We start from the raw sequence: 27,418 nt of genomic DNA on the forward strand, positions 1-27,418 counted from the left end.
CACCACACTACCAGAAGGAAGTGGAGGCTTTGGAGATGGTACAGAAGAGGTTTACCAGGATGTTGCCTGGTCTGGAGGGCATTAGCTATGAGGAGAGGCTGGATAAACACGGATTGTTTTCACTGGAATGACGGAGGTGGAGGGGCGACATGATAGAGGTTTACAAAGTTATGAGTGGCATGGACAGAGTGGACAGTCAGAAGCTTTTTCCCAGGGTGGAAGAGTCAGTTACTAGGGGACATAGGTTTAAGGTGCGAGGTGCAAAGTTTAGAGGGAATGTGCGAGGCAAGTTCTTTACACAGAGGGTGGTGAGTGCCTGGAACTTGCTGCCAGGGGAGGTGGTGGAAGCAGATACGATAGCGACGTTTAAGAGGCGTCTTGACAAATACATAAATAGGATGGGAATAGAGGGATACGGTCCCCGGAAGAGCAGAAGGTTTTAGTTTAGGCAGGCATCAAGATCAGCGCAGGCTTGGAGGGCCGAATGGCCTGTTCCTGTGCTGTACTGTTCTTTGTTTTTTGTACTCTTGTTCTATCTATCTCCCCCAGTATTCTGTGCTCCTTGGTTTTCCTCTCTGATACTTGCTCCTGGTTCACACACCCCTGACAAGTTACCAGTTTTGCTTCCCTGCAATCTGAGCTCCCTCTCAGGTTCCCACCCCCTGACAATTTAGTTTAAACCTTCCCCCAACAGCACTGGCAAATCTCCCTGCAAGGATATTCGTCCGTCTTGCTCAGATGCAACCCGTCCATCTTGTACAGGTCCCACCTGCCCCAGAACAGGTCCCAATGCCTCAGAAATCTGATGCGTTCCCTTCTACACCAGTTCTTCAGCCACATGTTCAATTGCTCAATTCTACTATTCCTCTGCTCACTTGCATATGGGACTGGGAGTAATCCTGAGATTACTGCTTTTGAGGTCCTGCTTTTTAGTCTCCTTCCTAGCTCCCTAAAATCTGCTTTCAGGACCTCATCCCCCTTCTTAACTATGTCATTGGTACCAATGTGGACCACGGCCTCTGGCTGTTCACCCTCCCCCAGAAGAATGTCCTGCAGCCGCTCCGTGACATCCTTGACCCTAACACCAGGGGAGGCAACACACCACCCTGGAGTCATGTTTACTGCCATAGAAACGCCTCTCTGTTCCCCTAACTAATGAATCCCCTATCACTACTGCTCTTCCACTCTTCGTCCCCCCATTCTGTGCAGCTGAGCCACCTGTGATGCCACAAACTTGGATCTGACTGCCACTCCTCTGAGGAATCATCACCCTCACTAGTATCCAAAATGGAAAACCGATTAGCGAGTGAGATCATATCAGGGGACTCCTGCACTACCTGCCTGGTTCTCTTAGATTGCCTGGCGGTCACTCATTCTTTGGGGTATGGGGTTACTCTCCCTTTGGACACAATATCCTGATAACATTCAGGGATCTCGTTACATTTTCCTGTACCCAGAGCAGACTGTTTCCTGGGACTTACTGCTGTTGCAATTAAAGCCACAGCCTGCTCTGCTGTGCTTTCCATCAGGGTCCCTTTTCCAGCACTGGGCAGGTGTGCCCTGATTAACCTTATAGGCTTTCCCCTAAGCTGCAACTGGACTCGCTCTGTGCACTTTTTGTTCCTCCACATGGGTCTTTATAGAAAGAGGGAGAGAGTTTTTCAATTCCTCAAGTAGAATCAACTCTCTGAGGTTTTCATACGTGGGCTGCACTTTAAGGGCCCTTAACCACTGGCCAAAAAACAGCTCCTTACTGCTTTCAAACTCGAGGTAAGTTTGATCAGCTTGTTACCGGAGGGTTCGGAATTTCTGGCAGTACGCTTCTGGTACTAGCTCATATGCCCCAATGATAGCATTTTTAGTCAATTCATAATTTAATGAACCAGCAACAGTGAATAAACCTTTTCCTGTTAGCTTGCTTTGTCGCTGGAGGATCCAGCTCTTGGCCGGCCATTTCAACTGTCTCGCAAGCTTTTCAAAAGTTACAAAAATGCTTCCACATCCCCCTCATTGAAACTTGGGATCAATTGGGAGAACTTTATGAGCTCAGCACATGGTCCTGAGTTAAGTGCAGTCTCCATATTGGCCATGCTTTCACTGGCCCCACACTGCCCCACCCCACCCCACCCCCAGCTAATTCAAGCCGCCGTAACTCCCTATCTTGCTGCTCCTTCTGGAAAATTCTCTCTCTTTCTTCCTGTCTTCCAATTCATGTTTCCTTTGTTCGAATTGTGTCCTAGCTAACATTACCTTGTCTGAGTCTGACTCCAACCCTGTCTCCGAATCTTCAGGTTCGAGTGAAAACTGGTTGGCCACAAGTCTTAGGATGTCGGATTTCTTACCTCTTGCACGGAAAGTAATCCCAAACTGCCCAGCCACATTTTTCAACTTTTCCACTTATAGGGCCTTTATCTTATCCCAAGTTACTTCATCCTGGCTTGGGAAAGTACTGGCCTCGGATGCGGAGATGTTAGTATTCTAGCAACACAAACCACAAGAAAACCTGTATTGATTTTTTTTTTGTTGGGATCAATTTGGTTTCTCACTTCCAATTTCTCGTTTGTCTGTGTACAATGCCAGACTAGAGCCCCCAAATTTCTGTTACGACCAGGTGAGGAAGGGGTCTCAGACTCCCCTTTTGCCCCTTCTCTGGGTTGACCACAGCAGGGTTTATCTTTTTTAACAGAGATTTAACTTACCACCTCAGTGAGCGCTTACTCCTGTTCCTCTAATATATTTGCAAATGAACCAATCAGACAGGTTTTCTTTCTTGAGTTTAAACAAGAAAGATGTAAGTTTATTAACCTTATCACTCTAAACCGGTTAAAATTACTAAAATACGCTATGCATCCATACCCACATTCACACAAGAGCCACACGCACGCACGCACGCAAACACACACACACACACACACATACACACACACATACACACACATACACATACACACACACACATACACATACACACACACACACATACATATACACACACACACACACACACACACACATACACACACACACACAAATAGATTACAGAGGGAAAAGCAGAGTTGGGAGGTTGGAATCGAGTCCTTTATAAATGGAATGTAAATACTGAGTCTCAGTCCCAGAGTTTTTAGTTGAAATTGCAGTCCTGAAGATCTCGCTGGGCCATGTGCACGGGTCAGGCTGGTTACTCAGGTTCTGGAAGGCAGGAGAGAGACTTTATCCTTGTCCCCCGGTTGCTGACTGTAAGGATCTGTAGACTTGTCTTCCACCAGACGCAGATTGAGGCTTCTCAGGATCTCTACTAGAGAGAGAGAGAGAGACAGAGATGCTGTTCCCTTGCTGGATCCCAGTGACTGTCTGACTTCTGAGTCACCAATCACAAATCTCTTGAGTGGGCCAAGCAGTCATGTGATGTGACCACCACTTTATGTCTGAATCAGCATCTTCCGGAATGATCTTTGAAATTCAGGGCTCTCCTCCTAGCTGTTCAGACATACTTGGCAGGGGAGATTTGACTCTTTCAATGTCAATGGGTGTCGATGGCTTTTGATGACCCCTCATTGATAAGGTCATCCCAGATAAGTGAATCAGAGAGCACCCCATTGTTCTGACTAGGCTGAGTAATCATATCTGTCTCCAGACTGATTCTTTGGTATTTCATATGCAAATTGTGCTTGGCCATCTGGGCTGCTAGCTGTTCAGTTTTTAAAAGTTATTTGTAACAATGTCCAGTACAAGTCTCAGGCCAAGTTCCATGCGATAAAACTAATATTTCCATTTGGCATGTGGGATTTCCATCACAGGGTTTTCAAATCTTCAATACTTAATCAATTTAACTTATCATATGACATGTCTCCCTGCTCTTCTGCATGAAATGCGTCCTTTTGTTTCTCGCACCCGAGAAAAGAAATGAATGATATGAGAAAACCTGTTTGTTCAATTTTCACAGTTTTAGAGATCCATTTTCCTCCCATTTCCAAATATTTTATTTAAGCAGTTCAGAATCCCAGCTTTGAGCCCCCATTTTGGTATGGACAGGTGGTAACTTGTGTGGGTGGCTTCCAATTTTCACCTCCCAACTGATTGCGATTGTGTTTTCTTAAAAATGGTGCATTTTTAGGGCCAAATAAACTGACAAACGATAGTTTTCTTGTAGGTTAAAAAAACACCTATTTTCTTTGGAACAATTCCTGAAATGGTCGCAACCTTCACCCACTCGCACATTCACACATACACAAGAATAGATAGAGAGAAAAAGGTCGGATGCATTTAAAGTCCAAGGTAATATAAAACTTTGTGGATTACAGAATGCTGTTGAATCATCTGGGGAGAAAAGTCTTCTTTTAAAGGTACAGGCCTGGTTGTCTGCTTGCTCTTTATTTATTTATTTAGAGATACGGCACTGGAACAGGCCCTTCGACCCACCGAGTCTGTGCTGACCGACAACCACCCATTTTATACTAATCCTACATTATCCCCATATTCCCTACCACATCCCCACCATTCTCCTACCACCTACCTACACTAGGGGCAATTTACCTATCAACCTGCAAGTCTTTGGCTGCGAGAGGAAACCGGAGCACCCGGCGGAAACCCACAGGGAGAACTTGCAAACTCCGCACAGGCAGTACCCAGAACTGAACCTGGGTCGCTGGAGCTGTGAGGCTGCGGTGCTAACCACTGCACCACCCTAAATGAACTTAATTCAATTAATTAATTAATTGAATTTAAATTCCACCAGCTGCCATGTTGGGATTTGAACCCATGTCCCCAGGACATTAGCCTGGACCTCTGGATTGCTAGTCCAGTGACATTACCACTACGCCACCATCTCTCCATTTTTTCTCTCCATCTTGCTGAGGTGTTGTACAGTTCTATTGGTTAAAACTCAGCCCAAGGTTGGTGGTGTGAATTTGGTTTACCTTCACAGATGGAGAGTCTTAAAGTCACTTTGTAATTTCTCTGCTGTAATGGTTGTTCAGTTCTTGCTCAGCAGGGTTCTGCTTAGCTGGATCTCTCTCTCAGCCTCTGGCTGGAAACTGGCTTTCGGTGGTCTTGTCTGGATCTTCCTCTCTCTCCAGAGGGCTACCAATTAAGGTCAAAATCCATCACATTTGACTTTCTGTTAGGTGGTGCATGGCCCTGTTCCCTGGTGTGAGCACACAATGGACCAGGATGTAGAAACCATGGCTATCTATTGACGTCTGAATGGGAATCATTCTGTTATAATGATGCTACTTAACTCATTCATTTTGGTTTGGGCTGTGAGTCAGTCTGTCTTCTGAACCTTTTGTTAGTTCATGCAGGTAGATAGGAGTCATCAATATGCAATGGGTTCTCCCAGAGCTATTTCAGATGAAGTTAACAAGTTTAACCCTCCACAGACGGAACTGTGTATTGTCAACACAAGAGGGGGTTCACGTGATCACTACTCCATATTGTCTGTGCAATAATTGTCCTTGTTCTTGTGGTTCAGTGTAAAAGTTGACTTTTTATTTTCATAATTCCTCCAATTCATTGTTTATTTCAACACAGCTCCTTCCAAGCATGTGAGGAGAGACTGAAGAAGCTGGCATTGTCCCCTTAGAGCAGAGAAGGTTGAGGGAGATTTAGTCGAGGGGTTTAAAAACATTGAGGAGTTTTGATAGCGTAAATCATGAGAAACTGTTTCCATTGGCAGGAGGGTGATATTTTCTTACAGAGTGAGTTCAGATGATCTGGAATGCAGTGACTGAAAGGCTGGTGGAAACAGATTCAATACCAACCATCAAAAGGGAATTGGATAAATACTTGAAGGGTAAATATTGCAGAACCATGGAGAAAGAGTAAAGGTGTGGGACGAATTAGATATCTCTCTCAAAGAACCAGCACAGGCATGATGGGGGAATGGCCTCCTGTGCTGTTTGATTTTATTTATAAAATAATGGATAGCTGGAAGTGAATTACAGCCTAGAATCTAATCGAGAGTTCTGGGGATTGAAAATCCTGTCCTGTTGCACTGACAGTGGGATATTGCTCATCAGACACAGCGCTCTCTGATGACCTCAGGATTTAATACAGGATCAGCTCATTTACATACGGAACAACAAATAATATAATGGAGGTGTTTTAGATGATGGAAGTATTTAACAATTTCCTCTGGTGGGGGAATTACAGAACAAGGGAGCATAACCTTAGATTTATAGTTAGGCTGTTCAAGGGTTATGTCAGTAAGAACTTCACACAAAGGGTGACGAGACATTTCCTGCGACACTTGCTGAGACATTTGTTAATAAGACCTGCCTGTTTGAAGTCTGTGCCATGAAATTTATTCATGTAGTGTTGCCTCTTGTGGTGCTCTGCAGGCTGCCCTTGCTTCCCGGAGACAGGCAGTCCCACAGGTCACTACCTGTGTGACCCCATGCCCCGTTCTTCATTGATATGTGCGCAAGCAGCAGCATCCCCTGCCAGGGCCTGAACACGTTGAATTGGCACCATCCTGAAGACAACTGGCTGATGTAACGTCAGGATTCCAAATTTGAACAGCCCAGATCCTGGTAACGCTGAATTGTCCACTCCTGAGCAAAGAAGCAAGATGGACTCTACAGCAGCTCCCCTGCTCTGCTTCAAGTAGTGCAGTGGGATCTTTTACATCCACCTGAGAGCAGACAGGGCCTCGAGTTAACGTCTCACCCGAAAGACAGGACCTCCAACAGTGTAGCACTGCCTGAGTACTGGACTGGAGTGATTTTGTGCTGAAGCCTCTGGAATGGGCATTGAACAGACAGCTTTCTGATTGCAAAGTGAGAGTGCTACACACTAAGCCACAGCTCTCACTATAAAGGGTTAGCATAACTTCCCTGCTTTTGTAATCTATGTCACTATTTATAAAGCCCAGGATCCCATATAATTTTTAAAGACCATTATCCACTTCTCCTGCCACTAAGACAGATTTTTATATAGAAATGCCCAAGTCTCTTGTCCGAGCTGGAAGTGAATTACAGCCTAGAATCTAATCGAGAGTTTTGGGGACTGAAAATCCTGTCCTGTTGCACTGACAGTGGGACATTGCTGTTCAGACACAGCGCTCTCTACAGCCTCTTTAAAATTGTATTTTTTGTTATATTGCCTCTCCTCATTCTTCCTTCCAAAATGCATTATTGCACACTTCTCGGAATTAAATTTCATCTGCCATGTGTCTACCCATTTTACCAGTCTGTTTATGTCCTCCTGAATTCTTTACCATTCCCCTCATTTCTTTGTTTCGTGTCATCTGCAAACTTTGAAATTATGCCTTGTATACCAAAGTCCAGGTTATTACTTCATCAAAGAACTCAATCAAGTTGTCAGAAATTATTTGCCTTTAACAGATCTGTGCTGGCTGACATTTGTTAACCCATATTTTTCTAAGTGACAACTAGTTTTGTCTTAGATTATTGTCTGGAATAGTTTCTCCCCCACCCCACAGCCCCCAATCTACCCACTGACATTAGGCTGACTGGCCTGTAGTTATTAGGTTTATCCCTCTCCTCCTTTTTGAACAGGGGTGTAACATTTACAACCTGCCAGCCCTCTGGCATCACTCCCATATTGAAAGAGGATTGGACGATTGTAGCCACAGCTTCTGCTATTTCCATCCTTATCCCTCAGGAATCTAGGATGCTTCCCACATCTGGTCTGGGTGACTTTTCTACTTTGGACACTGCTAACCTTTCAAGTACTTCCTCTTTATCTCGTTTCTCCGAGTCAATTTCTCTACTACCTCCTCCATTACTGTGACACCGGCAGCTTCCTCCTATTTTGGGGAGAAATGTTCATTCAGTACCTCAGCCATGCCCTCTGCCTCCACACCATTTATTTTCTGGTCCCTAATCACCAGAACCTTTCCTCTGACTATCCATCTACTATGTTTAGAAAGGACTTTAGTGTTCCAGATGTTTATGCTTGTTGGAGGCCAATCATCTCAGGCCCAGATGCAGGAGATCCTCAGAGTAGTGTACCAGGTCCAACCATCTTCAGCTGCTTCATCAATGACCTTCTCTCCATCATAAGCTCTGAAGTGGGGATGATCCCTGATGATTGTGCAATGTTCAGCACCTTTTGTGACTCCTCAGAATCTGAAGCAGTTCAAGCCTGCATGTAGCAAGACATGGACAACATTCAGGCTTGGGCTGATAAGTGGAAAGTAACATTCGCACCACAGAATTGCCAGGCAATGACCATCTCCAACAAGAGAGAATCTAACCATCAGCCCTTGACATTCTACAGCATTACCATCGTTGAATACTCCACCATCAACATCCTGGAGGGATTCAGAAGAAACTTAACTGGACCAGCCATATAAATACTATGGCTACAAGAATAGATCAGAGATTGAGGGTGACAGTGGTTCAGTGGTGCTGTCACTGATGTAATAATCTAGAAGCCCAGGCTAATTCCCCTGGGGCATGTGTTCAAATCCCACCATAGCAGCTGGTGGAATTTAATTTCAAATAATTGAAAAGAATCTCAAAATAATTGCCACTTTCAAGAATGGTGCCATAAAACTATTATCACTTGCCATTAACAAAAACATTTGGTTCACTAATGTCCTTGTCTGGCCTATAGGTGACTGCAAACCCACAGCAATGTGGTTGACTCTGAACTGCCCTCTGAAATAGCCCAGCAAGTCACTCAATTGTCTGGGGCAATTAGGGATGGGGAACAAATGCTGGCCTTGCCAGTGATGCCCACAGGAATTTAAAAAAAACTTTATGTTACCCACTTATATTTTCTCATACATTCTCTTTGTCTTCTTTCCTTTTTCAGGTCTCCCAAACACTTTCAGTACTGACTCTCTTGGTATAATGAATCAGACATTGATCATAAACCTTCTTTTCCTGTCCCATTTTAAACTCAATATCTTTAGTCATCCAAGAAGCTGTAGTATTGGATGTTCTTCCTTTCGCCATCCTAGGAATGTTTTTAGCCTGTACCTGAAATATCTCCTCATTAAAGGCCCCCATTGCTCACATTCTGTTTCACCTGTCTATCTTGGTTTTGAACCCATCAACTATAAACCATCTGAACCCCTCTGTTATATTCCAGCCTGTAACTCACTGTTATTTATCCATTATTTAATGTACAAACTACCCAAACCCCTCTGTTATATTCCAGCCTGTAACTCACTGTTATTTATCCATTATTCTATGTATAAACTACCCAAACCCCTCTGTTATATTCTAGCCTGTAACTCACTCGTGTCTGATGTCTGTGTATAAACCATCCCAATCTGACCATATGATGTTATATCTGCTGTCACTAGATCACAATCAGTATATTGTCTCACAGTTTGATTTTGAAACAGTATTCTCTGTCCCTGTGCTGTTTTAACATTCTCGCTCTCTCTCTCTCTCCACAGAGGTTTCTGCTAATGGTTGGACAATGAGCACTGCGGATGATGTGAGTGTTGAGGAAGGAGGGTCCGCTGTCTTGCCGTGTACTTTCACCCACCCACACCCTGATCAGACGGTCACCGGCTCTGTGATATAGTACAAAGGCCGTTACAATGTTATTTTTAAGTGTACATATTCTGGTCCGGGCCATTCACAGAGTGAGCTGTGTGAGAATGTGATACAGCAGGACGGCGGGAATCGATTCAGATTCGTGGGGAACTTCAATAACAAAGATGTCTCAATAATGATGGAGCGGCTGATCCGGGCGGACAGCGGTCCTTATCAGTGTCGTGTGGAGCTCAATATTGGAAATATTAATGTACTGAAACTAACGAGTCTGAGAGTGGAAGGTGAGGAACAATGTTCAGGGGCTGCAGCTGCCCCGATAGCTCAATGGCTAAAGACTCCACCTGGTCTGGTCCTGAACCACATGGGTAAATAAACTCTCAGCAATCCCGGGCTTTGAAAGGGGAATATTGCCCGGGATTCCTGCTCCTGATCACTCTCCAGACACTCCTGCTGGAAGGTGTCTTATTGGACATTGAATAAGACAATGGGCCAGCATGTGATGCTCTCCACAGTCAAATAGTCCATTGCCACTCATTGACCAGGCTTGTGCTGTAAGGAAGGCCATCTGGGTGAGATCAGTAATAATATTTTAGGATAATGAGCTATTTCAGTTTGGACATTGGGTAAGTGCAGCATGTCCATCTCAGTCTCAGTGCTGTAGGCCTGCAGTGTCCAGCTCAAAGCTGATTGGACCTGTTCCACCACTTCATATATTCTCAGTGGAGAATTGGCGGGTGGATCACAGGGAGACGATGTCAATTGGGTCATTGCTGCTCAGCTCACACTTCAGGGCAGTACCGAGGGAGTGCTGCACTGGCTGAGGTGCCATTAGCCGCACCTTAACCTTCCCCCGATGTTGCCCCTCAAATCGATTGAATCTTCTGGGCATTTCTGGGACCAATGGGAAATGATATTTAACCGAGACAAATGCAGTGTGATGCGGGTAGGTAGGATCAACACGGAATTCACTGAACATTTACAGGGAATAATACAGAAAGTGGCTGAGAGAGAAAAGGATCGAGACTGTTAATGTACACACATCACTCAAAATTCACAACCAATGCAGTGAAGCCATTGACAAAACAAACAGGGCATTGGGTTGTATTAACAAAACCATTCAGTACAAGTCAAACCACTTCCCACTTTCTGCTAGTCTGAGAAACGTCCCTGACCTCTTACCCTCTGTTTCCTGTTTTGTCACCATCTTTCAATCTGTTCTGCTACCCGGCCCCCTGAGCCCACAATCCCTGGGATCTCCACTGGCTGAGTACTACACTGGGCAATGCCTCTACCTACTGGACCACAGGGAGAGCTCAGAACTGAAATAAATTAAAGTTCTCATCAAGACCTGGATTTTGCTGCCTCACTGTGTGGTGGAGGGAGGTTCAATTGAAACATTTAAAAGGGAATTAGATTGAAATAAAGGAAGAATGTGCAGGGTTTTGGGGAGAAGGCGGGGGGAATAGCAGGAAGTGAATTGCTCTTTCGGTGAGCCGGTGCAGACATGTTGGGCTGAATGGTCTCCTTCTGCAGTGTAGCAATTCTGTGATCTGTGAAGACACTGATCCATTCTAATGTCTGTCCTTTCCTCAGCTGCTAGTGGAAATGTCTCAGTGGTGACTGGGACCGAGGGAGCTTCAGTTACATTGCCCTGTATGTTCACACCCAGGAGTTACCGCACCCTGTCCACTGTTACATGGATGAAGAAGGAGCCCTACCAACACATAGTCACATTCAGAGCCCAATCAAATGGATCTTGGACAACTGCAAATGGTGGAAATCGGTACGAGCTCATCGGGAATCCACAGGAGGGAAACGCCTCAACCAGGATAAACCAGCTGAGTGTGAATGACAATCACACTTACCTGTGTCTAGTGGAATACACATCATTGGACAATTATCAATATCTGATCCAGACTGAGACACAGCTGCTGGTTGTACATGGTAAGAAACCATTCCCACATTCTCCAGTGTATCGAGGTTGTACAAGAGGGTGAGCAGTGTAATATAAAACACTCATCAGCTGTGGCTCAGTGGTTATCACTCTCACCTCTGAGTCAGTCGGTTGTGGGTTCAAGACACTCCAATGCAATACTGATGGAATGTGACACTGTTTAAGGTACTGTGTATGAGAAGAGATATTAAAGTAAGGCCTTATCTGGAAGAGTATGGGAGTTGACCTAATGTCCTGGTCAATATTTATCTCTGAACCAACATCATCAAACCATAGTCTGATAATTATCTCATTGCTGTTTATGGGATCTTGCTGTGTGCAAATTATCTGCTGTGTATCCTGCATTAAAACAGTGACTACACTTCAAAAACAAAGTTCTGTCATTCACTGACTTCCTGGCTGACCTGCATCTTAACTCCATTTAATGAACTTGTTTCTGGAACCCTTCCTACCCTTGTCGAACAAAATCTATCAATCTCAGTGTTGAAATTTTCAATACATTCCCAGCATCAATAGCTTTTCCAGGGAGAGTTTCAGATTTCCATTATCCTTTGTGTGAAGAAGTCCTTCCTGACATCACCCCAAACAGCCTAGCTCTAATTTGAAGGTTATGGCCCCTTGTTCTGGACTCTCCCACCAGAGGAAATAGTTTCTCTCTATCTGTCCGGTGCCAGGGATCGGGACATCGGCTCAGGGCTGGAGAGGAACTTGCAGTGGGAGGGGGAGGATCCAGTTGTCATCATCCCCATGGGTACCAACAACGTATTTATAGAACCAGGAAAAAGGTTCTGCAAAGCGAGTATGAGCAGCTAGAAGCTAAATTAAAAAGCAGGACCACAAAGGAAATAACCTCTGGGGTATTACCTGAGCCACGAGCATATTGGCGGAGGGTAAATAAGATTAGATAGTTAAATGCATCGCTCAAAGAGTGATGAGGGAGAACTGGGTTTTGATTTATGGGGCACTGGCACCTGTACTGGGGAATGTGGGAGCTGTACCGTTGGCACGGTCTTCATCTGAACCATGTTGGGACCAGTGTTCTGTCGAGTCATATAACTAGGGCAGTAGAGAGGGCTTTTACACTAAAAGGAAGGATGAATGAGAATGGACAGAGACTGCTTGAGTTGTGTACCTATCATAACCTCTGCATCACCAACTTGTTCTTTCACACTAAACCCTGTCACCAGGTTTCTTGGAGGCACCCAAGATCACGTCGTTGGCACCAGCTGGACCTCATCGTCACAAGGCGAGCCTCTCTAAACAGCGTTCAAATCACACGCAGCTTCCACAGTGCGGACTGCGACACCGACCACTCCCTGGTGTGCAGCAAAGTTAGACTCAAACCAAAAAAGCTGCATCACTCCAAGCAGTAGGGCCGCCCGCGCATCAACACGAGCAGAATTTCTTATCCACAGCTGTTACATAAGTTTCTAAATTCACTTGAAAAAGCCCTTCAAAACACTCCCTCAGGGGATGCAGAGACCAAGTGGGCCCACATCAGAGACACCATCTATGACTCAGCAATGACCACCTATGGCAAACGTGTGAAGCAGAATGCAGACTGGTTTCAATCTCACTTTGAAGAGCTGGAACCTGTCATAGCCGCTAAGTGCATTGCACTGCTGAACGACAAGAAAGCCCCCAGCGAGTTAACATCCGTAGCACTTAAAGCAGCCAGAAGCACTGCACAAAGAACAGTCAGGCGCTGCACAAATGACTACTGGCAACACCTATGCAGTCATATTCAGCTGGCCTCTGACACCGGAAACATCAGAGGAATGTTTGATGGCATTAAGAGAGCTTTTGGGCCAACCATCAAGAAGATCGCCCCCCCTCAAATCTAAATCAGGGGACACAATCACTGACCAAGGCAAGCAAATGGACCGCTGGGTTGAGCACTACCGAGAGCTGTACTCCAGGGAAAATGTTGTCACTGAGACCATCCTCAATGCAGCCCAGTCTCTGCCAGTCATGGATGAGCTGGATGTACAGCCATCAAAATCGGAACTCAGTGATGCCATTGATCCTTTAGCCAACGGAAAAGCCCCTGGGAAGGACGGCATTACCCCTGAAATAATCAAGAGTGCCAAGACTGCTATACTTTCAGCACTGTACAAACTGCTTTGCCTGTGCTGGGATGAGGGAGCAGTACCACATGACATGCGCGATGCCAATATCATCAACCTCTGTAAGAACAAAGGTGACCGCGGTGAATGCAACAACTACTGTGAAATCTCCCTGCTCAGCATAGTGGGTAAAGTCTTCGCTCGAGTTGCTTTAAACAGGCTCCAGAAGCTGGCTGAGCGTGTCTACCCTGAGGCACAGTGTGGTTTTCGAGCAGAGAGATCCACCACTGACATGCTGTTCTCCCTTCGTCAGATACAGGAGAAATGCCGTGAACAACAGATGCCCCTCTACGTTGCTGTCATTGATCTCACCAAAGCCTTTGACCTCATCAGCAGACGTGGTCTCTTCAGACTACTAGAAAAGATCGGATGTCCACCAAAGCTACTAAATATCATCACCTCATTCCATGACAATATGAAAGGCACAATTCAGCATAGCGGCGCCTCATCAGACCCCTTTCCTATCCTGAGTGGCGTGAAACAGGGCTGTGTTCTCGCACCCACACTGTTTGAGATCTTCTTCTCCCTGCTGCTCTCTCATGTGTTCAAGTCTTCAGAAGAAGGAATTTTCCTCCACGCAAGATCAGATGGCAGGTTGTTCAACCTTGCCCGTCTAAGAGCGAAGACCAAAGTACAGAAAGTCCTCATCAGGGAACTCCTCTTTGCTGACGATGCTGCTTTAACATCTCACACGGAAGAGTGCCTGCAGAGTTTCATTGACAGGTTTGCGGCTGCCTGCAATGAATTTGGCCTAACCATCAGCCTCAAGAAAACGAACATCATGGGACAGGACGTCAGAAATGCTCCATCCATCAATATCAGTGACCATGCTCTGGAAGTGGTTCAAGAGTTCACCTAGCTGGGCTCAACTATCACCAGTAACCTGTCTCTGGATGCAGAAATCAACAAGCGCATGGGAAAGGCTTCCACTGCTATGTCCAGACTGGCCAAGAGAGTGTGGGAAAATGGCGCACTGACACGGAACACAAAAGTCCGAGTGTATCAAGCCTGTATCCTCAGTACCTTGCTCTACAGCAGCGAGGCCTGGACAAAGTATGTCAGCCAAGAGCGACGTCTCAATTCATTCCATCTTCACTGCCTCCGGAGAATCCTTGGCATCAGGTGGCAGGACCGTATCTCCAACACAGAAGTGTTCGAGGCGGCCAACATCCCCAGCTTGTACACACTACTGAGTCAGCGGTACTTGAGATGGCTTGGCCATGTGAGCCGCATGGAAGATGGCAGGATCCCAAAGGACACATTGTACAGCGAGCTCGTCACTGGTATCAGACCCACCAGCTGTCCATGTCTCCGCTTTAAAGACGTCTGCAAACGCGACATGACGTCCTGTGACATTATTCACAAGTCGTGGGAGTCAGTTGCCAGTGATCGCCAGAGCTGGCGGGCAGCCATAAAGGCGGGGTAAAGCGTGGCGAGTCGAAGATACTGAGCAGTTGGCCGGAAAAAGAACAGAAGCGCAAGGGGAGAGCCAACTGTGTAACAGCCCTGACAACCAATTTTATCTGCAGCGCCTGTGGAAGAGTCTGTCACTCTAGAATTGGCCTTTATAGCCACTCCAGGCGCTGCTCCACAAACCACTGACCACCTCCAGGCGCTTACCCATTGTCTCTCGAGACAAGTAGGCCAAAGAGTGGGGGGAAGAGATCATGTGAGAGGAGATGTGGTAAATCAAATGAAAACGATAAGGTAATCGAGCAGAGTGGCGAATTAAGTAGTGATAACCAGAGTGCGGCAAGCTTAAGAGTGTACCAGCAGAGAAGACCAGAGATGGCAGAAATGGTATAAAGAGAGAGTTAAAGGCGCTGTATCTGAATGCACACAGCATTCGTAATGAACAGTTGCTACACTGTATGACAGAGTATACAGGAAGAAATAAATGGGGCCTGTAAGAAAGGTACTGCAATCACATGGGTGATTTTAATCTATATAGATTGGACGAATCAGATTGGCAAATGTTGCTTGAAAAATGAGTTCACAGAGTGTATTTCGGACAATTTCACAGAGCAGTACGTTCTGGAACCAACTAGGGAGCATGCTATTCTAGACCTGGTAATGTGCAATCAGACAGGATTGGTCATTAACCTCATGGTAAAGGAGCCTCTAGGTGACAGTGATTATAACATGAGAGAATTTCACATTCAGTTTGAAGGGGAGATGTGTGGGCCTAAGACTAGTGTTTAAACCTAAATAAAGGTAAATACAAGAGTATGCCAGCAAAAAATATAAAATCAGACTGTAAAAGCTTCTACAGGTACGTAAAAAGGAAAAAGACAAATGTGGGTCCATTACAGGCAGAGTAAGGACAATTTATAATGGGAATAGAGAAATGGCAGAGAAGCTAAATAATTATTTTGTGTCTGTCTTCCCTGAGGAAGATATAAGAAATTTCCCAGAATTAGAGATCCAAGGGGTTAGGGGGAATGAGGAATTGAAGGAAATTAGTATTAGTAAGAAGATTGTATTGGAGAAATTAATGGGGCTGAAGGTTGTTAAGTCCCCGGGACCTGATATTCTACATCCCAGAGTGTTTAAAAAGGTAGCTATGGAGATAGTGGATGCATTGGTGATCATCTTCCAAAATTCTATAGATTCTGGAGCAATTCCTGCAGATTGGAAGGTTGCAAATGTCATCCCACTATTTAAGAAGGGAGGGAGAGAAAACAGGGAATTACAGACCTGTTAGCCTTACATCGGTCATTGGGAAAATGCTAGAATCTATTCTAAAGGATGTGATAAATGGACACTTGGATAATAATGATCTGATTGGGCATAGTCAACATGGATTTATGAATGGGAAATCATGTTTGATGAACCTGTTGAAGTTTTTTGAGGATGTTACTAACAGAATTGATAAAGCAGAGTGGTATACCTGGATTTTCAGAAGGCTTTTGATAAAGTCCCCCACAGGAGGTTGTTTAGCAAAATTAAAGCACATGGGATAGGAGGTAATCTACTGGCATGGATTTCTTTCTTTTTCTTTTTCTTTTGGGCCTCCTTATCTCGAGAGCCAATGGATACGCGCCTGGAGGTGGTCAGTGGTTTGTGAAGCAGCGCCTGGAGTGGCTATAAAGGCCAATTCTGGAGTGACAGGCTCTTCCACAGGTGCTGCAGAGAAATTTGTTTGTTGGGGCTGTTGCACAGTTGGCTCTCCCCTTGCGCCTCTGTCTTTTTTCCTGCCAACTACTAAGTCTCTTCGACTCGCCACAATTTAGCCCTGTCTTTATGGCTGCCCGCCAGCTCTGGCGAATGCTGGCAACTGACTCCCACGACTTGTGATCAATGTCACACGATTTCATGTCGCGTTTGCAGACGTCTTTATAACGGAGACATGGACGGCCGGTGGGTCTGATACCAGTGGCGAGCTCGCTGTACAATGTGTCTTTGGGGATCCTGCCATCTTTCATGCGGCTCACATGGCCAAGCCATCTCAAGCGCCGCTGACTCAGTAGTGTGTATAAGCTGGGGGTGTTGGCCGCTTCAAGGACTTCTGTGTTGGAGATATAGTCCTGCCACCTGATGCCAAGTATTCTCCGAAGGCAGCGAAGATGGAATGAATTGAGACGTCGCTCTTGTCTGGCATACGTTGTCCAGGCCTCGCTGCCGTAGAGCAAGGTACTGAGGACACAGGCCTGATACACTCGGACTTTTGTGTTCCGTGTCAGTGCGCCATTTTCCCACACTCTCTTGGCCAGTCTGGACATAGCAGTGGAAGCCTTACCCATGCGCTTGTTGATTTCTGCATCTAGAGACAGGTTACTGGTGATAGTTGAGCCTAGGTAGGTGAACTCTTGAACCACTTCCAGAGCGTGGTCGCCAATATTGATGGATGGAGCATTTCTGACATCCTGCCCCATGATGTTCGTTTTCTTGAGGCTGATGGTTAGGCCAAATTCATTGCAGGCAGACGCAAACCTGTCGATGAGACTCTGCAGGCATTCTTCAGTGTGAGATGTTAAAGCAGCATCGTCAGCAAAGAGGAGTTCTCTGATGAGGACTTTCCGTACTTTGGACTTGGCTCTTAGACGGGCAAGGTTGAACAACCTGCCCCCTGATCTTGTGTGGAGGAAAATTCCTTCTTCAGAGGATTTGAACGCATGTGAAAGCAGCAGGGAGAAGAAAATCCCAAAAAGTGTGAAAAAAACTAATTGAAACCTACAAAATACTTAAAGGGATAGACAGAGTAGATGCAGCCATGATGTTTCCCCTGGGTGAGGAGTCTCGAACCAGGGGACACAATTTCAAAATAAGCGGGAAGCCACTTAGGACAGAAATGAGGAGAGATTTCTTTACTCAGAGGGTTGTGAATCGTTGGAATTCTCTACCCCAGAGGGCTGTGGAAGCTCAGTCATTGAGTGTGTTTAAAGCAGAGATTGACAGATTTCTAAATACCAATGACATAAGGGGATATGGGGATAATGTGGGAAAAATGCATTGAAGTGGATGATCAGCCATGATCATCTTGAATGGCAGGGCAGGCTGGATGGGCTGAATGGCCTACTCCTGCTCCTATGTTCCTATGAAGGCAGAGTTATCTAAAGTGAACTGGGAAACTAGGTTAAAAGGTAGGACAGTAGAGATGCAGTGGCAGACTTTTAGGGAGATATTTAATAACTCTCAGCAAAGATTTATTTGAGTGGAAAGAATGATTCTTTGAGAAACATGCATCATCCATGGTTAAATAAGCAAGTTGAGGATAGTATCAAATGAAAGAAACACTGTATAAATCTGCAAAGGTTAGTGCTGTGTCAGAAGCTTGGACAGTCTGAGAGAGAACTAGCTGGTGATATAAAAACAGATTGTAAGGGTTTCTACATGTATTTAAATAAGAAAAGAGTAACTAAAGCTAGAATTGGTTCTCTAGAGTGTGAGTCTGGGTAATTGATCATGGTAAACAAGGAAATAGCGGAGGTGTTGAACAGGTATTTTGTATCTGTTTTCACTGCAGAAGACTGAGAAAACCTGCCAAAGATACTTGAAAATCAGGAGGTGAAAGGGAGGGAGAAATTTAAAACAATCACCATCACCAGGGAAAAGCTGCTGGGAAAACTATTAGGCCCAAAGGTTGACAACTCCCCAGGATCAGATGGTCTGCATCCTAGGGTCTTAAAAGAAGTGGCTGCAGACAGAGTAGAGGCTTTGTTTATAATCTTCCAAAATTCATAGATTCTGGAAGGGTCTGAGCGGATTGCAAAATAGCAAATGTAAAATCTTCATTCAAGAAAGGAGGGAGACAGGAAGCAGGAAACTATAGGCCAGTTCGTCTAACATATATCATAGGGAAATTGCTAGAATCCATTATTAAGGAGTTTATAGAAGGATACTTCGAAAATCATAATGGGATCTGACAGACTCAACATGGTTTTGTAAAAGGGAAATCATGTTTAACTAATTTATTAAAGTTCTTTGAGGAATTCACAAGCGAGGTGGATAAAGGGGAATCTGTAGTTGTGGTGTACTTGGACTTCCAAAAGGTATTTGATAAGGTGTCACATAAAAGGTTACTACACAAGATAAGAGCACATGGTGTAGGAAGTAACATATTAGCATGAATAAAAGACTAGTTAGTTAACATGAAGCAGAGAGTAGGGATAAATGGGTCTTTTTCAGGTTGACAAGATGTAACAAGTGGAGTGCCACAGGGTTCAGTGCGGGTGCCTCAACTATTTTAAATTTATGTCAATGAATTGGGGCGGCACAGTGGTTAGCACCGCAACTTCACAGCTCCAGGGACCCGGGTTCGATTCTGGGTACTGCCTGTGTGGAGTTTGCAAGTTCTCCCTGTGACCGCGTGGGTTTTCGCCGGGTGCTCCGGTTTCCTCCCACAGGTGATAGGTAAATTGGCCATTGTAAATTGCTCCTAGTGTAGGCAGGTGGTAGGGAATATGGGATTACTGTAGGGTTAGTCGGGACAGACTCAGTGGGCCAAAGGGCCTGTTTCAGTGCTGTATCGCTAAATAAAATATAAATAAAAAGAGACCAAATGTATGGTTGCTAAATTTGCCCAGGACACCAAGATAGGAAGTAAGCTGTCAAGAGGACATAAAGAGTTTACAAAAGGATATAAATAGATTAAGTGAGTGGGTAAAAATTTAGCAGATGGAGTATAATGTGGGAAAATGTGAACTTGTCCACTTTGACAGGAAGCTTAGAAAAGCGGTATACTATTTAAATGGAGAGAGATTGCAGAACCCGGTGGTACAGAGGGATCTGGGTGTCCTGGTACATGAATCACAAAAGGTTAATATGCAGGTACAGCAAGTGATTAGGAAGGTAAATGGAACATTGATGTTTATTGCAAGGGAAATTGTGTGTCAAAGTGGGTAAGTTTTACTGCAGCTGGACAGGGCCTTGTGAGACCACATCTGGAGAACTGTGTGCAGTTTTGGTCTCCTTATTTGAAAAGGATATAATTGTGTTAGAAGCAGTTCAGAGACGGATCACTCGACTAATTCTGGGGATGGAGAGCTTATCTTATGAAGAAAGGTTGAACAGGTTGGGCCGAGACTTGTTGGAGGTTAGAACAATGAGAGGTGATCTTACTGAAACATATAGGTTCCTGAGGGGACGTGATAGAGTGTATACTGGGAGGGTGTTTTCTCTTGTGGGGGAGACGAGAACTAGGGGACACAGTTTAAGAATAAGAGCTCTCCCTTTTAAGATGGCGATGAGGAGAATTTCTTTTTCTCGAACGGTCATTAGTCTGTGGAATTCTGTTCCCCAGAAAGCAGTGGAGGCAGGGTCAATGAGTTTATTCAAAGCTGAGTTAGATGGATTTTTGATAGACAAGGGAGTCAAGGGTTATGGGGGGGGACAGACAGGAAAGTGGAGTTAGGATCACAACCAGATCAGGAATAATCTTATCGAAAGGCGGAGCAGGCTCACAAGAACAAAAGAAATAGCAGCAGGAATAGACCATGTGACCCGTCAAGCCTGCTCCGCCATTCAATATGATCATGGCTGATCTTGGGCTTCAATTCCACTTTCCCGCCCAGCCTCAGTCTCAGCCTTAAATATATTCAGTGATGGAGCATCCGCAACCCTCTGGGGTAGAGAATTCCAAAGATTCACAACCCCTTGAGTGAAGTAATTTCTCATCTCAGTTGTCATACTGGGCCCCCCACCTGCCAAGAATGAGGCACATTAATTTCACCACACGGACATTAAATTTCAAATTGTTGTTGGGAAGAAGAGAAGGCCTGTGACAATGGGTTACCAGGCCCCTGGCTGGAAAGATATTTTTGGAACAAAGGAGCTATCCCCTGCTCCAATACAATCCACAAACAGATGTGGTCAGACCAGTTAGTCACATGACTAACCTGCTTGGTTGGCATCTCGATTTATTTCTGATTTGTACAGTTTTGAACTGAGAATCTGCAGAAAACTGTTTACTCCCAGACTGAAGAAGACCTCCTGTCTGTCTGTCTGCCTGCTCCCATCGCTTTCTCACCAGCTTCTGAATCCATTGAAGACACATGAACCCCAAGAGAGAAAAGTCTCCTACAGTGAACAAGGTTTAAGAAGAATACTGGGCCCCAATGAAAAGCAAGATCTGCTTACAAGCAAGGACTCTGCAGTGAGTTCGAAGACCTGTAACAAAAACTCTTCAGATATTGCTGTAAGCTTTTACGCTTTATTTCTTCTGCTCTTTTCTGTCCCTATCTGCATGTGTATACCACGTATGCATGCTAGCATGGGCGCGTCGTGCATCCATAGGCATTAACTGAATTAGAGTTTAAGTTTAATAAAATTTCACTTTTCTTCTTTAAACCTAAGAAAACCTGTTTGTGCTGGTTTCATTGCCTTATAATTGGAAAGCTGTGAACAAGAGTTCACCAAGGGAGAGCTAAAAACACAGTGTATTTGAAATAAAACCCTGTTACAGTAATACCAGGTGAAGGCCGAAAGGGAATCCTAGACCTCTTTCTCACCTGATCGTAACACAGTCCTTATCCTGAGACTGTGCCCCTGTTGTTACGAGGGTTTCCATTTTTTGTTATAACTTGAGAATCTATATTTTAAAAACTGAAAAGGATTCCATGGATGCTGGAATCTTCAAGAAGCTGAACTTTGGATGTTTTTTTATGGGAAGGTCAACAGAAGGTTGACCATTAAACAAATTTTACTGAAAAACATCGGTTTGCAAATAACCCAGCAGGGTGTTTGTGCTGTGACTCTGAAAAGGATGTTTACAAGGAAATGACAAACCAAGATTTCAGGTTGTCATACAGCCTGCCTCTGGAAAAGTTTTTGTTTCATTTTGAACTCTTAAGAAAGGCCAGTGGTTGTTTGGCCAAGAACAGAAAGAAATTTGCTTCCTGACCTGCCAGAAGAAAACAGCTCTCTCTTTAAAGAATTCCTGCATCAAGTTGTATTGTTGCCTCCCTGTATTTGAAGAAATCCTGAATGTTTTCAGAAACCTTGCATCTTTGAAAGAACTTTGCATAGAATGTGCAAGAATTGAAACCTTTGTTACTGCACATCTGATGTAAGACTTATGCAATGCCTTCCGTAGCTGCATCTCTTGAAAACCTACCTAGACTGTTCATCAACATTGTTGGAAAGAACTGTTCTAGGACGATTCCCAGTGGCAGCCACCTATTCGCCTTTGGGACACCTCGCCAACACAGAGGACTTCCATACCTTCTCTTCAGTCTCAGTTTTTTATTCCTTCCAACTGTAACAGTTGTAAACAAAAATCATTTTTTCTCCCGGTTAACCGGTTGTTTATGTGAGTGTGTGAGGGCGAGGATAAAAATAAAGGGTTTTAATATTTCAATTCATGCATATGTTTACTTCATTATTGGTTAAGACTTAGTTTATAATAAATGGATAATTTTGTTGTTTATTAAAAAATATCTGGTTGGTGTGCTTTATTCTGAAGTAAAATAGATTGGCTGTTTCAGTAAGTGGGAAAATTTAAATACATGTTGTGACCTGTGGAGAAGTGGGACTGAATTAACAGTGCACTCCTCCTGCCTCGGTTATAACATCTTGTTTTAGATTCCCCGCATGGCGGAAACAATCTCTCAGTGTCTACCCGATCCAGAACTTTCAGAATCATGTACATTTCAATGAGATGCCTCACATTTTTCGAAACTCCAGAGAATGTAGTCCCAATTTACACAGCCTTTCATCATAGGACAACCCCCTCATCCCAGGGACCAATTTAGTGAACCTTCGCTGCAACCTCTCCAATGCAAGTATATCCTTTTTTAAATGTGGAGACCAAAAATGCACACAGTGTTCCAGATGTGGTCTCACCAAATCCCTGTACAATTATAGCAAGACTTCTTTATTCCTGTACTCCAATCCCCTTGCAATAAAGGCCAACATGCCATTTGCCTTCCTAACTGCTTGCTGTACCTGCATGCTATCTTTTTATGCTCGAAGGGTGACAGTATTAAACCTTTTCATTGTAAATACAACAGTATTAACTTGTCACTGTAAATACTACTGTATTAATCCCTGTCACTGTAAGTTTTTTTATTAGAGTCATAGAAAGATACAGCACCGAAACAGGCCCTTCGGCCCACCGAGTCAGCACCGACCATCAACCACCCATTTATACTTATCCTACATTAACCCCATATTCCCTCTCACATCCCTACCTTCCCTCAATTCTCCTAACATCTACCTACACTGGAGGCAATTTTACAATGGCCAATTTACCTATCAACCCTCAAGTCTTTGGCTGTGGGAGGAAACCGGAGCACCCGGAGGAAGCCCACACGGTCACAGGGAGAACTTGCAAACTCCGCACAGGCAGTACCCAGAATTGAATTTCTACAGGATTAATCCCTGTCAGTGTAAGGAACTATATTATTCATACACTCCAATTGCCATTTTCATTCACAGTCCATACTCTTCGCTTAATTGAGGTCCATCACGATATTTCTGTCCTGCAATCGAGATTCACAATTATCCACAGACTTTGATTAATTGTCTCTGCATTGTTGGTCTCTCACCTTTGCTTGTCTCTAATTTGATTTCTTTCTCTTTCTGTTCAGCTGCAGAGACTTTCCCCATTGCGATATTGTGCATTCCACTTGGAGTGAAACTCCTCGCCCTTATAGTGATGTGGATTATTTTGTTGAGGGATAAATCCAGGTATGTAATATTGCTGGGAGACTCTTGTCTTTAAATGCCTGAAGCTTGATTCATGGGTGAGCTTTGGTGGTGATTCAAACACTTGAGCCATTCTGGTCGATGAACAACCACACAGTGCATGTCCAGCAGAGGTCGCTGGATCCCAGCAGGATCAGGAACCCTGGGCAATGTTTCCTTTCCCTATCCCAGTAGCTCTTGGACCAATTGGAGAGCCCCGACTGCAGCCCAGCTGGGATTGGCTAACTCAGCCCAGACATGGGATGGAAACTGGCCCCTTCCTGGTCTGTATGATTCAGCTCCTCACAGCAGGAACTTGCTGAGCTATCGGGGACCTGATTAAATCTCCCAGACCACCTGTATTCACTATTGTCTAGTTTAATCTGCAAGGTTAAGCCCTCAGGGCATATTATGGTTCAAAACTGATTGAGTTGAATTTGATTGCAGTGCTGGGTTATTGACAGTCAGATTCCTGTTCACTTTCCAACCTCAGTCTTTCCCCAAGGCTTTCTGGAAAACACCAACCACTCACCTCAAGACCCGGAAAAAGAATAAAACACTCTGGGGATTGGCTGCTGTTCAGATGATGAGAATGATGGTTATCACAGTGTTGAAAATGATTTGCAGTTCCCTTTGACTCAGTTTTTGGTCACCTGTCCTCATATCTCCTCATGTGACTCGGTGTTCCATTTTGCCTGATTGTGTTCCTGTGAAGCACATGTTAAAAGTGCTATATAAATGCAAGTTTTTGTTCTTGCTATATAAACAAAGTGACTCCTGACATCGCAGCGGTCTGCTGACATAATCAGAGCGCTCCAAGCTGTGAACATGTGCAAACGGTCGCCTGCGCTGAGATGCTGCACATACTCAGCCTACGTCTTGCCAGGACTAACTGGTGCATGCGAAGGAAAACATTCTCCCCCCTCGCCCACTCACTCCCCACTCCTCGCTTCCAGCCACCCTGCTCTCCAGCTGCTCACTCCCCTCTTCCGCCCACCATCCTGCTCTCCAGCTGCTCACTCCCCTCTTCCGCCCACCATCCTGCTCTCCAGCTGCTCACTCCCCTCTTCCGCCCACCATCCTGCTCTCCAGCTGCTCACTCCCCTCTTCCGCCCACCATCCTGCTCTCCAGCTGCTCACTCCCCTCTTCCGCCCACCATCCTGCTCTCCAGCTGCTCACTCCCCTCTTCCGCCCACCATCCTGCTCTCCGGCCGCTCACACCTCGCTTTCGTCCTCCCCCATCCTGCTCTCCGGCTTCTCAGTCCCCTCTTCCTCCCACCATCCCACTCTCCGGCCGCTCGGGGAGTGAGCAGCCGGAGAGCAGGATGGTGGGGGGGGGAAGTGGGGAGTGTGCAGCCGGAGAGTGGGATGGGGGGGGGGAAGCGGGGAGTGAGCGGCCGGAGAGCAGGATGGGGGGTGAAGCGGGAAGTGAGTGAGTGGACAGCGGGATGGCACTGAAACCTCACTGAATTACGGAGGGTGTGCAGCACTGTCAGAGGTGCTGTCCTTCTGAGAAAGTTTAAACAGTGCAACGTTCTCCGAGTATCAACCAAAACATGTCCATTGTCTGCTGTCATGTTTGCTTATGAAATGACAGTCACTGCTCCTAAAGTAATTCACTTTAGGTGAATTAAGATGACTAGCTACTAAATAACTGGCGCATGCGCAGGAGGGAGGGGAGACTGTTGGGGGTGGGATGGCGGTGGCAGCATGACAATATTTGAGTGGATCTTTGGGTTGAAGTTGTTTATCTGTGATAAACAGATAAACCATCATTAATCCTGGCAGCTGCCTGAACGTCGCAGACACTGATGTTACAGTGGAACAGGCTGCATTTTCGCATGTGCTAGTACTGCGCCACCTGATGGTTGCGTTGTCAGCAAACGTCGCCCTTTATAAATGCAAGTTGTTGTTCTTGCTGAAAACAGGAACAACAATCAGACCCATTGTGTCAGTGTTTAACACTGATAATCTAATCTGTTTTTAAATACATGGGGAATCCTATGTAAACAGCTGCAGGTTGTATATGGCGGTTCTGAAAATGCTCTTATTTTACTGTTAATATGGCTCATTTTATTTAATCTTGTTTTGTCCCCAGAAAGGAGCAGGACTGATCCATCGCAGGAGGCTGAGAAACTGAATGTTCAAACCGCAATATAAACCTGTTCCACTCGCCCTGCACTGAATCTCATCCAGCAATTTAAACTGGACTTGCTTTGGTCATCATTCACTGTGTGATCCTGGGTACTGAGTACAAAATTCGTCCTGTTAATCAGCTATTCAGCAAGGTTCTGCATCACACTGTGATGATCATTTAGACTTAGTGGGACAGTGTAACATGGGTGATAGCGAATCAACAGCCCGATTTAAATCCCTGCCATTGGCTGGAATGGAAATAAAAATGGGGAGAGATATAAAGCAGGCTGCTGATTGGCCGTTTTACACTATCACACAAAGTCCAGATGACCCCGTTACTCTGAATGGAATCTGAATGTGAACATTCTCAATATCAGTCTGTCTAAATGGCCAGGCTTTATTTATGGTGTAAACAGTGGGAGAGCTCATGGGGCAGAGGTGACTGTGAGTAGGACAGGTTTGAAACCCCAATTATTCCAGCTGCTTTGCTCAGGGAACTGGCTGCTGTTTCTAGCTCCTCGGCTGTGACGGGAGATTCTGCTGGAGGTCAGTCAGCTGGGCGGCACAGTGGCGCAGTGGTTAGCACTGCAGCCTCACAGCTCCAGGGATCCGGGTTCGATTCTGGGTACTGCCTGTGTGGAGTTTGCAAGTTCTCTCTGTGTCTGCGTGGGTTTTCTCCGGGTGCTCCGGTTTCCTCCCACAAGCCAAAAGACTTGCAGTTTGGTAGGTAAATTGGCCGTTATAAATTGTCACTAGTGTAGGTAGGTGGTAGGGAAATATAGGGACAGGTGGGGATGTTTGGTAGGAATATGGGATTAGTGTAGGATTAGTATAAATGGGTGGTTGATGTTCGGCACAGACTCGGTGGGCCGAAGGGCCTGTTTCAGTGCTGTAGCTCTAATCTAATCTAATCTAATAACTGATCTCAGAGTGAATCTGTGCTTTTACTGTCAGTCGATCAAAGTTACATGATGGAGCTGCAATGATTGTGAACAGTGCAATAAATAATTCTTTGTGTATGTACTTTGGCTCCTCCTTAGCATCGCCTTTTACTACATTTCATAGAATCATACAGCACAGAAGGAGGCCATTCGGCCAATTGTGCCTGTACTACCTCCTTGAAAGAGAGTTCCAATTAGTTCGACTCAACTGCTCTTTCCCCATAACCCTGCAAAGTCTTCCCTTTCAAATATTTATCCAATTCCCTTTTGAAAGTTACTATTGAATCAGGCAGAACATTCCAGATCAGAACTCACTGTGTAAAAAATGTCTCCTCTTGTCACAGATCAGGCAGCATCTGTGGAGTGAGAAACAGAGTTAACATTAGTATTGAATCCGCTTCCACTGCCCTTTCAGGCAGTGCATTCCAGATCACAACAACTCGCTGTGTAAAATAACTGTCTCCTCATCTCACTTCTGCTTCTGGTTCTTTCTTAGCTCTGTGTCCTTTGGTCACTGAACACTTGAGAACCAATTTTGGGATGTGGTAGCCCTGGTGAGGCCAGCATTTATTGCCCATTCTAATATGAATAGGAAGGGAATAGAGGGATATGGGCCCCGGAAGTGCAGAAGGTGTTAGTTTTGGCAGGCATCAAGATCG

The 27,418-nt window shown here is 45.1% G+C and overlaps 1 protein-coding gene across 6 annotated transcripts in view; it reads left to right on the forward strand.

Annotated features, from left to right (window-relative positions):
• Positions 1-26,835, forward strand: part of LOC137367029 (sialic acid-binding Ig-like lectin 15) — a 48,600-nt gene extending 21,765 nt beyond the window's left edge. For 3 of the 6 annotated variants that reach the window (XM_068028523.1, XM_068028522.1, XM_068028521.1), the window contains 5 exons: positions 9,374-9,757; positions 11,070-11,420; positions 12,618-13,618; positions 23,585-23,684; positions 25,785-26,834. In XM_068028523.1, the coding sequence (XP_067884624.1) occupies positions 13,144-13,618; positions 23,585-23,684; positions 25,785-25,842 (633 nt within the window). In that variant the 5' untranslated portion in view covers positions 9,374-9,757; positions 11,070-11,420; positions 12,618-13,143 and the 3' untranslated portion in view covers positions 25,843-26,834. Of the gene's footprint in view, positions 1-9,373; positions 9,758-11,069; positions 11,421-12,617; positions 13,619-23,584; positions 23,685-25,780 lie in introns of all 6 variants that reach the window. The other 3 variants (XR_010973674.1, XM_068028524.1, XM_068028525.1) reach the window with 3 other exon arrangements.
• The last annotated feature ends 583 nt before the right edge of the window (positions 26,836-27,418 follow it).

The sequence above is a fragment of the Heterodontus francisci genome, unplaced genomic scaffold, assembly GCF_036365525.1.
Source record: "Heterodontus francisci isolate sHetFra1 unplaced genomic scaffold, sHetFra1.hap1 HAP1_SCAFFOLD_736, whole genome shotgun sequence".
In the NCBI taxonomy this organism is placed as follows: domain Eukaryota; kingdom Metazoa; phylum Chordata; class Chondrichthyes; order Heterodontiformes; family Heterodontidae; genus Heterodontus; species Heterodontus francisci.